Genomic DNA, 13,721 nt, shown 5'->3' on the forward strand with positions numbered 1-13,721 from the left:
TCAGGATGAATGAATATGGAGGTGAGGTTAATTCCAGATCAGCCATCATCTTCTTGAATGCTGTAGCCGGGATAGAAATCCGGGGTGGGGGTGGGGGGCAATCTTGTTGCCTCTTCTGAAGATATAAACGGATAATAATCAGGAAGAAATTAGATATTACTCAGTTTCAGCCAAGCAGCCTCAAGAACTCCGATTCCCTCCACTCCACCTCCACATGGCACACAGCATGCGATGATGCTGAGTGTTTTTACATTAAAAACGGGCAAAGAGAATTCACTGAAAATGCTCAACAACGTTAGCAGTATCTGAGAAGAGCAAAACAAAGTTAAGACTTCACGCCATGTGTTTTAATCAGAGCCCATCTGATGAAATATCATGATATGAAACTCCAACCCTGGTAAAAGTTTTCACAGCATCATAACGCTGTCTGCAAGGATTGTGCCTGCTTCCCCCGGCAAAGATTTTACATTTAAGTGTATATGCACTGCTCCTGTTTCCAGCTTATGCAATCTCTCGAAGTTCTCTTTCTCGATGCAAACATTTTCCGCCTGTTCATAATTCAAACGTATATTATGTGGACCAACAATTGCAGTGCTTTGAACAAAGAAAGCTCATTTTCCATGTAATCATCATATTAATCTTTCCACGTCAGTCAACATTCTGTACAATCGTTGGTGCAAGCTTTGAAATCACAGCACACAAACTCTTTGGTGGAGTCAAAGGCTGATCTGTGATATAGTTTTGGGATTTATCATTTGCACCATTTTGAATTGATTTAATAAGCATGAACTGGAATTTCATTTGACTCTTTGTGCAATTCTACCAAGCACAAACGTCATGCTCAAAAAGAAGCCTTCCTCAACGAAATAAAGCACTTTTAATAATTCAATGCATATCGAATCCTCTTTTGATTAACAAGTGCCAAAAACATTTTACACTTGCTCCTGAGTTATGTCTACTGCTTTTAAACTAAATCACGCCAATCTATCAATATTGCTTTGATCTTCTGAATTGCGAGCCATATTTGCAGTTGAATAGAACATTCAAGTTTCAGCAGCACTATCTCGATGATGAAACCCAAATGGATAATGTCAACGTGACGAGAAGATTCTATCCATTTTTAAACAGGCTGAATTTCGTCTCTTTTTTCATGTTTTTGTGTTCTGAATTCTTGAATTGACTTCACAGACCAGTTTCAAATTTTGAATTCTGCAAAACCTGTACTTACTTTCATTGTTACTAAAAGTCAAAGACTTTCAAATATTGACACACATTTCATACGGAATGTTCAAGGAACGAGAGACGCAAATTAAAGCTGATGTTTCTAATTTTATGGCTCTATCGAGCATTGCATGCATACATAAGACTGCTTGGCCACTCATTTGTCAGAGGTCACTATGTGTGGGTTTCAGTATTAATTATTTAATTATTTGGTCACGAATTCGCTGCCTGAACTTGACAAATCTTCATGGATATGAAATTAAAATATCACCAAGTTAAACACAAGGAAGTAAGCACATGGTGTTAATCTCTCTATTCTCAATTGATGCAGATTTCCATGATGTGATGTTGCTTCGTCTGCACAAAGCTCAGCCCACCACGATTCGTGCGTTAGAATGAAAGTGATTGGTTTCTCGCTCCACACGATGCAAATGAACAGAGCCTCCCGTGGTTTATAAGGTCGGTGCTCCGACACACACTGTTACACAGAACAGGTTTTAATTCCAGTATTGGTTGCGTATGAAGTTCTGTTTGCTGGTGCAGAAACAATGAATATTTTCTTGTTTTCATGCCTTTTAGCCTGGTTACCAAGTAAGTACTTTTTCTCATTGATGTTACGCATATAAGGACCATGTTCATATTATTGCAATTTCCTTGTCTGAAACTCTCCCGATGAGAAATAAATGTCATGCATTAAATATATTTTTCTCCGCACAGATGTCTTTACTGTATGGGTTGAACAAACACCGAGAACGGCAACAAAGGAGACAGGCGAATCACTGACCATCAATTGCGTCCTAAAAGATACCAGCTGTGCATTATATAGCACGGGCTGGTATTTCACAAAAAAGGGCACATCAACAAAGAAGAGCTTATCAACTAGTGGACGATACTTGGAAACAGTGAACAAGGAATCAAAGTCCTTTTCTTTGCGAATTAGTGACCTAAGAGTTGAAGACAGTGGTTCATATCAGTGTGAAGCATATAGTTATCACAGTAATAAACCTGATCTTCCACCAATACAAAAACACTTTCAGATCTTCCGTGAAGCAAATTTGCCTTGTTTTGGCTTGTCAACGCTCAACATGCACTTTGTGGCCACTGCTCATGATACAGAACAGCAGGAGTCAAGTTCTAAAAGCTAGCTAATAAAATTCAGCCGGATAATTCAGAGAAGGGGCACTTGGATATTCAGTGCAGCTGTTGAACTTACAGTAACGTGCGAGCATTTATTTTTGCACTGGGATGTATCACTGTGACAGCTGGGATGACCACAGCAATCGAGAACTCGACATCTGTAATACAGAAACTACCAGCACACATTGTTACCAGAACCGCAAACACTTTGATTTATTGGTTATCAGGATGGCCAGCTATTCTGGAGTTTGGATGGATATCAAATTTGGTTTTCTGAAATAAACGTGAGAAAGTGCACATTGGTAGGAATCCAGATTGCAGTTTGTGCATCGACTTGGTGTTTTTGTATGAATGACAATGGGAAGTTTTTACATTGCTGTGTGTGACTGTGTTACTGTGCTACCACAGTGACTAACCTGTGATTCCCGCAATACAGAAACGTCCTGCCACATGTGAATCCACTGCTCATATAAATTATTACCTGCATGCTTAAGTACCTCATGCTGAAATATTTCTTGCAACTTTTAGGGCCTGGCAACTGCTATCGACTGATTTTCATACTCCTTTAGCTGATTATTATGTGACTGTTAAAATCCTATTCACAAAGCAATATAGGTAATTATCCAGTATTTGAAGAGTGGCTGAGAATTATAAACGTGACTGGGAATACAATATATGAAGGGAGTGATTTGTGTCACACTTGCTGGATCAATCAATCAATATCCTGGAGCATTTGAAGAATCTTCACTTATTTTTGCAACAATGGATTTCTTGTGCTGGTGTGAAACAATGTGTAGCTGGGATTGCACAGTGACACAAGCCAGAGCACAAACCTCTCGGACAGTTATTCCTTTTTCTGCTTCTGATGAACATGATTCCATAATCAACTTTCTGTCATGAATGCTGTTTCATAGAATTAACATCAATTCCAATTCGTTCCATTCTGGAATTGTATACAAGTTTTACGTTGATTATAGATCAGCATGCTAACGTTTCCAATGTCACCCAAACTGGCATTGGAGATAGCGGGTATATGAATGGATTTAACTTGTTCACAAATGAATATTTGTTAATGCTGTGAATATATCTGGAAAATGGGAGAGAGGATTTGTTTTGATATATTGATTATAGGACTTCTGCTTTACTGACACTTTTTGTATGGCGTTGAATGGGAGCTGATGGACTGTGACTACTACTACGGAAGCGGCACCATTCTGACTGTGAAACCTGGTAAGTGTTCCTCTTGCTACTTATCGCTTCGATTTTGCAGTTTAGTTATTTAAAAAAAAGTTTTCTTGTTAAAACAGGCTCAACTGCACAACGTGAGGTTCAGAACATTTTCTAATCGACCTATTTTGCGTGCTGGAATTTATTGTCTTCCATTTCAAACTCATTTGCAGATTTTGTTTGAACAAATATATGCTAATATACAAATATAGACGTAAATGTAGCTGAGGACAAGCCAATAGAGAATCTAAATGTTTAACTTGCTTGGCATAGAGTATATAAGATTTTATTTGCGTTGATCATGGTTTTAGCTGTTTACGCAGGAAACTGCCCAAGTTGCGAAGCTGTACTAAGGCATGTCAGTGTGCCATTGTTAAGCAAAACCTCTAATCTGAACAAGAAATCCAAGTCTAGATTGAGGAAATCTTTCTGCTAACAGTAATGTTTCGGATTGTGTCTAAAATCAATGTTTTGATAGACAATCCTCATTATTTAACATAATTTCGATTACATTAACATTATCACAAATCAGCAAATTGACCGTCCAATTTTGAAACTGGAACAATTGTAACTCACCAAACCTGGGCTTGGTGAAGGTTGATTGGAGCTGAAATTCGTCTGCTCCAATTCCACAAAATGTGAATATTTGTGCACTGATTTTACCAGTGCCCTATATCAGACAACTAGTGGAGAGTAATTTCACTGTAATTTAGCACGAATCCAGATTATCTGAAACGTGCTCTCCCAGATACATGTTCACCTGTGGGTTGAAGTTTGTTGTGTTTAAGATGGTGTCGAAGATTTGAGAACTTTGAACCCACTACAGCTTTAGTGTAAAATGTTTACTTGACATTAAAGTGGAAATCATGTAGCCCATCTGTACGATATTAATTCCTAGAGTGGAATAGTCTTGCCTTGCTGATAATATTAATTGCTGTCCAATTCAATTCTTTTAACCACGTCAAGCTAAATAGTCTTTTGCCTTGCCCTCATGGATCCTCAGGACATCATACCGAACGAAGTAGGATCAATCAGTCGATGTGTGCACGACAGCATTGCTTTTGTGATGCAGTCACCTTGCTGTCGTATTCTTGGACAGGTATTTACGAGTCCAGGTGATAATAGGAGAACCCCAAATCAGTAGTTCATAATTGACAACAACGAACAAAAAGGGTCAGAAATCAGGTTTCACCTGACACAGGGGCAGAGATCAGAAAGTTTGTGATTTAAAAAGAAAACTTGTTTGACGATAACCCGATGTCGTGTGACTTTTGACCTTGTCCACCCAGTTCAGCACAGGCACCTCCGAACAAAAAAAATGCAGCTTTGCCGTGGTATCAATCCCACAACAGGAAGCATTCACTGCACTAAACAACTTCTGCAATTTGGGCATTTTCAGACTCATGTGTGAACATAGAAAATTATTTTCGTGCATCTCGAGGGTGCGTAGAATAGTTTGCCCCGGCAGAAGGTAGTGTTGAGGAAAGTGTTAATCCTTTTAACTGTCCATCCCCTGAGATGTGATGGCCTCAGGTTAAATCACCAACAGTCTTTTCCCTTTCATGAGAGAGCAGACCCTGTGGTCTTGTAAGAATATGTTGTCTCAGCCAATAGCTTCATTTTTTTTTCAGTTAATAGTTTCTTTGGGCATTCCATGGAATGCTGAGATGATGAAAATCGAACTTCAACTTTATTTAACTGAAATAGACGACAGAGATTTTCTGGTTTATTTTGACAGTTGTTTTCACTTATGGTAAACATTGAAAAAAAAAAATTGGATCCTGTCTATGCTAGTTGCTTTGAAATTTAAAAAAAAACCAAGTTTCCCAGCGGTATGAAGTTAATATCTACATTAATCACTATCTTCTAGCAAATTAGTGTCAGTGGTTCCAACTTGTTATTTCATTACGACGTCTGTCAGTATTTACAGAGGTCTGTCATTTTTATAGTTCTGCCAAATATTAATCACTGTAATACACCAGTTTGTCTGTGATGCATTCATTATGGGGTGTAGGTTTGCTCGCTGAGCTGTAGGTTTGATATCCAGACGTTTCATTAACTCCAAGTGAAGGAGGTCGACACTGATGATGTTACCTAGCCAGGTAACGAAACGTCTGGATATCAGACTACAACTCAGTGAGCAAATCTACACCCTAAACCTCAATTCGAGCTACAAACCTTGCGAAGTATCAATTATTTCGTGGAAATTCCTTTCCTTTCAATTAATTCTGGGAATTCTGCTTTTTAAATGAATCTTGCATGTCTAAAGTATATCTGTTTTGTAGATTTTTTTGAGAAAGGGATATGGGCTTCGCCAACTGAGGCAGCTTTCTTTTCGTTTCAACAAAGTCAGGGTACAATGCACTTTACCCTATAAGATATGGTGTAAACTGACTCCGTTCTTCATTATGATTTCGCAATTCTATTGTAGTTATTGGCAAGTTGTACCAAACCCATCGTTCAGTCCGACATGCAGTTTTATAAAAAAAAAAGTTACAACCTCTAGCTGCTCGACAGGGTTCATTCATTCTGCCTTTCCTTGACTGTCTTTCATATTACTGGGAAATTGTATCCGAACTTCATCTGATTTACATTTTTTTAATAGACCTAATCATGCCATATCCACGTACATATGCAGCATTCAAGTATCAATTCTGTCAGGAGGGCTACAAAACCATTCCGACAAAGGCAGTTTTCCATTCCAGGGAATTGTCAGGTAACCCTTATCTGAAAAGCCTCTGATGCATTCACATCTCATGTAACTGAGATGACCAATCAGAGGCACCACACAGTCCAGGAGGAATCTTTTATGTGCCTAGTTTATCTGAAAAAAAAGCTTCTGCACATTCCCGTCCAGTTTCCCATTTGACAAATCACATCATTGTTTTAGTTTTCTTAATTATTTGCTGGCCAGATGTGCTAATGTCAAGTGATCCATCCTTTTGGACACCATCATCTTTCTGCAACTCAGAGTTGCACAAAATGTCATCATTTTGATTGTTCTTTTCTGTTCCTTTTGCTAGATATTCATCCCTTTCACCAAATTACTACATTGCAAGTCATTTTCCGTGTTCTTATTCACACATGTCAAGATATTCTTGTAGTTTAATTGGCCCTCTGATGACTTAATGCCTCTTTTTATTTTTGAGAGTTTGTTATGTTTGGCAAACGAAGCATGTCCCACTTAATCCAACACATAAATTACGAACAGTTGCAATTCCTCCAACAGTCCCTCTGGCACACCACTTGCCAACCTTAGGATTACTCCTGCACACCTACTGTCACTTTCAGCTATTCTCCTGCCCATTTCAGTATTGTAAAGTCCTCTGTCTTTCATTACCACTATCAACTTTGATTTGGCATTTAATTGAATATTTACGGGAACTCACCACGCACTGCAAGCGACGATTTCCCTTTTATCCAGTAGATTTCTTAAACATGATTTCCCGTTCATAAAGCCGTGATTTCTTTGAACTTGTCCAGTTGCATCTTATTTTAAACAGCTTCTAACATTGCAAACTGACTTGTGCCATTTCTTGCTCGCTGTCTCAAAATGTTTTGATAAACTTGTTAAATGTGATGCGTTGCTATTCTAAATGATTTTCCCAGCATTGGAGATGATTTGCAACATTCAACACAAAATGTCAGTTCTTTGAATGACATTTTCACTTTGGACGCAGGGATAATGTCACGAGGGGACAGGCAGGTCTCGGCCCGCAGCTGCAACTATTTAGGCAGGACCGTTTCTCTGTTGCATGTCATTTCCCTGCTTTTGCCCTTCATTCGAATTGCCGTTTTATTGCATTTTCTAGAATGCTGCTTGTATTCTCTGTCATGAAAACTGTTGGAAAATAAGTGTTCTATTTATTTCTTCTCTGCTGCGTTTGACAGCATGATTTGTCAAACATTCATTTTTTGCATGACTAACTTTCACTTTGTAAATTATTTTATTTTCGAAAAAGTTACAGGACCTCGTCCTCTCTCTTTCTTTTAACTCACTGGTTAGCTTCCTATCATATTCTGATTATGCAATCTTTCTTTCTTAATTTTCAGACATTTCATTTCCGAACATTTTAATATTCTGTCTAATTTTCTGACTTACCATCTATTTATCCACAATCACACACGTTTTCCTGAATGTAGATATTATCGTAAACCACATAAACCAGTTCTGAAACTTGGAATATTCCTTACTCTTTGGAATGTACCTATTTAAGTGATCTGAAATGTCTCCTTACATGTTTGCCACTTTATCATGTTCGAATTCTCCTCCATCTGATTTTCCAGTTCACTTCAGCCAGCTCTGATTTCGTGTCCACAGAATATGATTTTTATTTAAAAAAAGAACCGTTGTCTATCTCTCACATTGATTGTATTATGCAATGGAGTTATTGTTGCTGATCCATAAGAGCGCCTTTCCAATGAGATAATGAGTTAATCCAATTTCATTCCACCATTGCAGGATGTTCAATATAGGTTGAAAACTTGCGATTCGAATGAATGATTGCAAGATCTATTTTGATGAGCTGTCTTTGCCCATCTAACTTTCGCAGTTATTTTACAGATAATTGCTTGCATAATGATTTTTTGATTTTCTGACAAGCTGTTGCAATGTCTTCCTTTATGTTCTCCCTATTATATTGTTACACATGTTGACCCAAACAATGCTCCCACAAATGACTTCTTGAAATGGCAATTTCTCAGCTTTACTCAAACCCATTCCACGGGCTGCTTTTCTGAAATGGGGTCACCCCTCTCCCTTTCATAAAACAAGAACAGCAAACTCTGAAGAAATTCAGCCTTCCTGGAAGCATTGGTGGAGAGAAAGAGACAGAATATGCCTCCAGTCTGATGTGACTCTCTGAATGAACTGTAGAACTTGTATAGGTTTCCTACCCCACCCCTCCCCGTCATTTCTACATCATCTGCACGAATCCAATCTATATCATCTTGTGGGAAGGATAATGTTGAAGGCCAAGAGTAGTTTCATCATCTATTGGCCTCTGTATATGCTAACTGTCAGCATGGACCTCACTAATGGCAATTCGAACTAATGTAACTCTGTTACTTGCTGAAAACTATCACAAATTGATGCTTTCGCACCGCATGACGGAGAAGACATAAGCATATGCGTGAGAACATCAGTGTGCAGGTGGAATCAGTTATTATGTAGGGTATGTTGTTCCCAAGACTGATATACATCGTCATTGCCATGGATGTTATTTATAACATTTGATATCTAAATTTACAGCAAAATGATGCAGTTTGTTGACAGTGTGCTTGCTGGAGAGCACGGAACAGTGGTCATGTGTAAAAGATTCAAAGAATGTAATCAACTCAATATTTCACTCGCGGGTTGATAGCTGCTGCATTCGTGTATTATTTCATTATAAAATTTCACATGCGATATCTTCTCGTGTTATTGATGACGTGACTGTTGAGTATTGGCAGACATTGGGGATTGATTAGAAGTCAGCAATAGCCCAGTTCATAAAGCAAGAGATTGTTAATCTCGGGCTTTTGTAATAGCAAAACCATGGCTGTCGTTGAATTTGAACAAATGGAAGAGAAAATAAATTCAAAAGTATTGTCTGACTTTGAGATGAATCGTTGATGGAGGAACAAGAAGTGCAATTCAGGATCTGGGCAGCAGAGCTCAGATCAGATTTACTTGAAAGATTTTGAAGATGGGATCCCAGCATTGAGAATTGCAGAATAATCTAGAATACCTTTGAAAAGCTTGGAATTTCTGGTCACAGGTCAGCTGAGGTATTTTCGAGAGAGTAATTGATTTGATGGAACAAGCAGGTATTCCTGCTGATGGCTGTATTAAGTAGTCTGGTGAGTATAACACGGTCACGAGTAAACACCAAATTGTGAACAGTGTAGTCAGCTGCATTGGTGTAGAACATATTTGTTCACGTTAGCGGTGGAAAGGGATAGATATATAGGCCAGGAGTCATATCTGGGTAGAAGCAACTTTGATGCGATTAGGCAAGATTTAGGAAGCATAGGATGGGGAAGGAAACTGCAGAGGACCAGCACAATTGAAATCTGGAGCTTATTCACGGAACAGCTACTGTCTGCCCTTGTTAATTATGTACATGTCAGGCAGGATGGAAGTTGTCGGGCGAGGCAGCCGTGGTTAAGTAACGAATTTGAGTCTCTTGCCAAGACAAAGAAGAGGCTTATGTTGGGATGAGACGTGAAGTCTCAGTTGGAACACTTGCGAGTTACAAGTTAGCCAGGAAAGACTCAAAGAGGGAGCTAAGAAGAACCAGGAGGGTACATGAGAGGTCATTAGCGGATAGAATGAGGGAATACCCTGAGGCTATCATTCGGTATATCAGGACTAAAAGAGTGACGAGAGTAAGATTAAGGCAATGAAAGGTAGGAGTGAGAAGTTGTGAGTGGAGTCAGAGGAAATAGAGGAATGGCTAAATGAATCTTTTCCGTCAATCTTCACACAGGGAAAATACCATGTTGTTGAGGAGAATACAGAGATACAGGCCACTAGCCTAGATGGGATTGCGGTTCACAAAGAGGAGGTGTTTGCAATTCTGGAAAGTTTGAAAATAGATAAGTCCACTGGGCCTGATGGGATTTATCCTCGGATTCCCTAGGAAGCCGGAGAGGGGAGTGAAAAGCCTTTGGCTTTGATCCTGGTGTCTTAATTATCTACAGGAATAGTGCCAGAAGACTGCAAAGTAGCAAATGTCGTTCCCTTGTTCAAGAAGATGAGTACAGTCAACTCTGGTAATTGTAGAGCAATGAGCATTAGTTCGTTTATGGGTGTAGTGTAGGAAAAGATGGTTAGAGATAGAATGTATAATCATCTGGAGTGGATGAAGTTCATTAGGGACAGTAGATACGGTTTTGTGAAGGGTAGGACATGTCTCACAAATCTTACTGAGCGCTTTGAGAAAGTGACAAAACAAGTGGATGAGGGTAAAGCGTTTGACGTGGTGTTTTTGGATTTCAGTAAGGTATTTGATAAGTTTCCCACGGGAGACTATTTCAGAAAATGCAGAAGCATGGGATTGATGGTGATCTAGTGGTTTCCATAAGAAATTGACCAGATGAAAACAGACAGAGGTTGGTGGTTATGAGAAATATTCGTGCTGGAGTTCATTTAATAGTCGTGTATCACGACGATCTGTTTTGGAGGCACTGCTGTTTGTCATTTTTATAAATGACCTGGACGAGGGTGCAGAAGGATGGGTTAGTAAGTTTGCGAATGAAACTAAAGTTGGTAGAGTTGTGGATAATGATTAAGGATGTTGTGGATTGCATTGAGACATAGATAAGCTGCCGAGTTGGGCTGAGAGATGGAAAATGGAATATAATGCTGAAAAGCGTGAGGTGATTCACTTTCGAAGGAGTGACAGGAATGCAGAGCACTGTGTTCATAGCAATATTCTTGGTACGTGTGGATGCACAGAGAGATCTTGGTGTCCATCTCCGCACATCTCTGAAAGTTATCAACCAGGTTGATGGGTTTGTTAAGAAGGCATACAGTGTATTAACTTTTATTAGTGGAGGGATTGAGTTTCGGAGCCAAGAAATTATGCTGCAGCTGTGTAAAACTCTGGTGCGGCCGCACTTGGAGTACTGTGCAGAGTTATGATCACTACATTCTAGGAAGGATGGAAAGAGTTCAGAGGAGATTTATTAGAATGTTGCCTGGTATGGAGGGAAGATCTTACGAGGGAAGGCTGAGGGACTTGAGGCTGTTTTCTTTCCAAAGAAGAAGGTTGAGAGGTGACTTAATTGAGACATATATGATAATCAGAGTGTTAGACAGGGCGAATAGTGAGAGCCTTTTACCTTGGATGGTGACGGCTAGCACAGGGGACATAACTTTACATTGAGGAGTGACAGATAAAGGACAGACTTCAGAGATATTTTCATTATTCAGCGAATAGTAGGGGCATGAAACGGCCTGCGTGCAACAGTAGTAGAATCGCCAAAGTTAAGGGTATTGAAATGGCCATCGGATAGACATATGAATGAAAATGGAATAATGTAGGTTAGATGGGCTTCAGAACAGTTTTACAGATCGGTGCAATATCGAGAGATGAAGGGCCTGCATTGCACTGTAATATTCCATATTCTATGTTGTATAAAAAGAAAATGTGGTCTCGTTCCCTGACAGGAATGCTTAAATTTACGAGATCCAATCAAAAATTAAATGGAAAGAAATCCATTTGTCTGTATTGAGAGCACAGGGAATTGTTTTTGAAAAGAAAAACGTCCAAATTAAGGGAAATATTAAGCGATGTCTTTTATGATCAAGATAAATGTTAGGTTCAAGGAATTTGGCTCCAGAAGGAGGGAAGTTCACAGAAGCAGTGTGTACATTATGCAACACCAAGGCGCGAAACATTTTGAAAGGTAATTTTAGGAAAAAAATGAGGTTGTGGGAATTAAGAATAAGATGTCGGCTTTAAAATAGGCGTGAACTGTTCATTTCTACTCCCTGGTGAAATTCTGACAACTGTGATAGAAATCACAGTTCGACGATGGGGAATTGATCTATGTGTGCTGCCAAACTGTACAACGTGTTGACAAGAACGGGGAGGAACAGTCTGAGGATTCGAGCTGGACCATTTAGGAGAAATTTGAGAAGACATTTGTTCACCTAAAGAGTGGTGAGAATGTGAATTTCATTACCACAAGAAGTAGTTGATACTAATATATTGAATGTGCAAAACAAGGGGTGAGACGTAGCACTTGGAGGGAACAGGATAAAATGTTGTGGGGGAGAAAGCAGGATTAGGCTCTTGATTTGGACCATTAGTAGGACCATGAAGGATGTCAGAGCTGGCTCGAAGGTCTGACTGGCATGCTCCTGTTCCTATCTTCTATGTTTCCATTTTTTGATATAGTGGGGAATTTACTTGAGTAAAGAAACATTTTGCTCCCTCAAGTACTTGAACAAGGCCTCCAGATTCCTTTTGTCTCTGGTGTGTAAACGCACTTCTGTTGACTTGTCAAAACCACAATGATATCAAAATGAAAAGCTTTCTCAAAGTTATTTCCTGATTATTCATGAGATCAAATTGCCTCGTTTGGAAGTAACGTAAAACAGATTATTGGAAATAAATCATTAATATTTCAAGACGTGGTTTTTGTTTTAACATAGAAAGAAATGCTTTAATAAGTAGATGGGACAAGGTTTAGGGAGCCGTATACAGAACGTCGAGTCTCGGAGGCTGAAAGGACATTGATTAGTTTTTGGACAGTTGAAATGAGGAATTCTTCAGAGGCGAGTGCATCAACACAAATGTCTCACACGATTTCAGCTGGAGGAAATGTTAGAGTTAGAGTTCAGTGAAGCCATTGAGAGGTTGAGGAAAAGGAAGAGAATTCTGAAATCGAGGGATTGCTTGACATGACGAACTTACATCACAAAGCAGAGAGCCGGTCCTACGTACTTGGCCTGAGGTTAAGATATTGGCAGAAGGCGATTAGAAGACCCAAAGTTAGAAAGTGGGAGTTTGGCCAGGGATGCATTTTCTAGATTGTACAAATTTGTCTTCATGTTTGAGCAGTAGATAAGCTCACCGTCAAATCAGACAGTGAAGTTAGATATAAAAATAGGCTGTCTTAACGAGGAAGTTGAGTGGTGACCATTAGGAGGTATATAAAATCATGAGAACAATGTAAAAGGTAAATATCAAAGTACATTCCCGAAGGGATATGAGTCCAAATCTAGAATGGAAAGTTTTAAGGTGAGATGGAAAAGATTTAAAGGAATCTGCGGTTCAGGTTTTTTTTTCTGCACAGAGCGTGGTGTGTATATGAAATGACCTTCCAGAGAAAGTGGTAGAAGTGGTATTGTAACAAAATTTAAATGATTTTTGGAAGGTAAATGAAGAGGAAATGTTTGTAGAATATGGACCAAGTACCAGCAAATGAAGAAGGCACTTGGAATGCTTTCCGTTATTGGTCAGTGCACTGAGTATGAGTTGGTAGGTCATGTGACAGCTGTACACGATATTGCTTCGGCCGCTTTTGAAATATTGTCTGTAGTGCTGGTCTCTACAGCTTTCGGATGAACGTTCTGAAAATTGAAAGACTTCAGAAACGATTTACAAGGAGGTTTCTCGGGTTGAAGGATTTGAGCTATAGGA

The 13,721-nt window shown here is 39.2% G+C and overlaps 1 gene segment (V, D, J or C); it reads left to right on the top strand.

Annotated features, from left to right (window-relative positions):
* Window positions 1–1,769: 1,769 nt before the first annotated feature.
* The window catches only part of LOC132828676 (Ig heavy chain C region-like), a 126,652-nt gene continuing 114,700 nt past the window's right edge, over window positions 1,770–13,721 (top strand). Inside the window, 4 exon segments of the C gene segment in view lie at window positions 1,770–1,812; window positions 1,939–2,217; window positions 2,538–2,545; window positions 3,534–3,592. Of these exon segments, the coding sequence occupies window positions 1,770–1,812; window positions 1,939–2,217; window positions 2,538–2,545; window positions 3,534–3,592 (389 nt within the window).

The sequence above is a fragment of the Hemiscyllium ocellatum genome, chromosome 27 (assembly GCF_020745735.1).
Source record: "Hemiscyllium ocellatum isolate sHemOce1 chromosome 27, sHemOce1.pat.X.cur, whole genome shotgun sequence".
NCBI lineage: Eukaryota > Metazoa > Chordata > Chondrichthyes > Orectolobiformes > Hemiscylliidae > Hemiscyllium > Hemiscyllium ocellatum.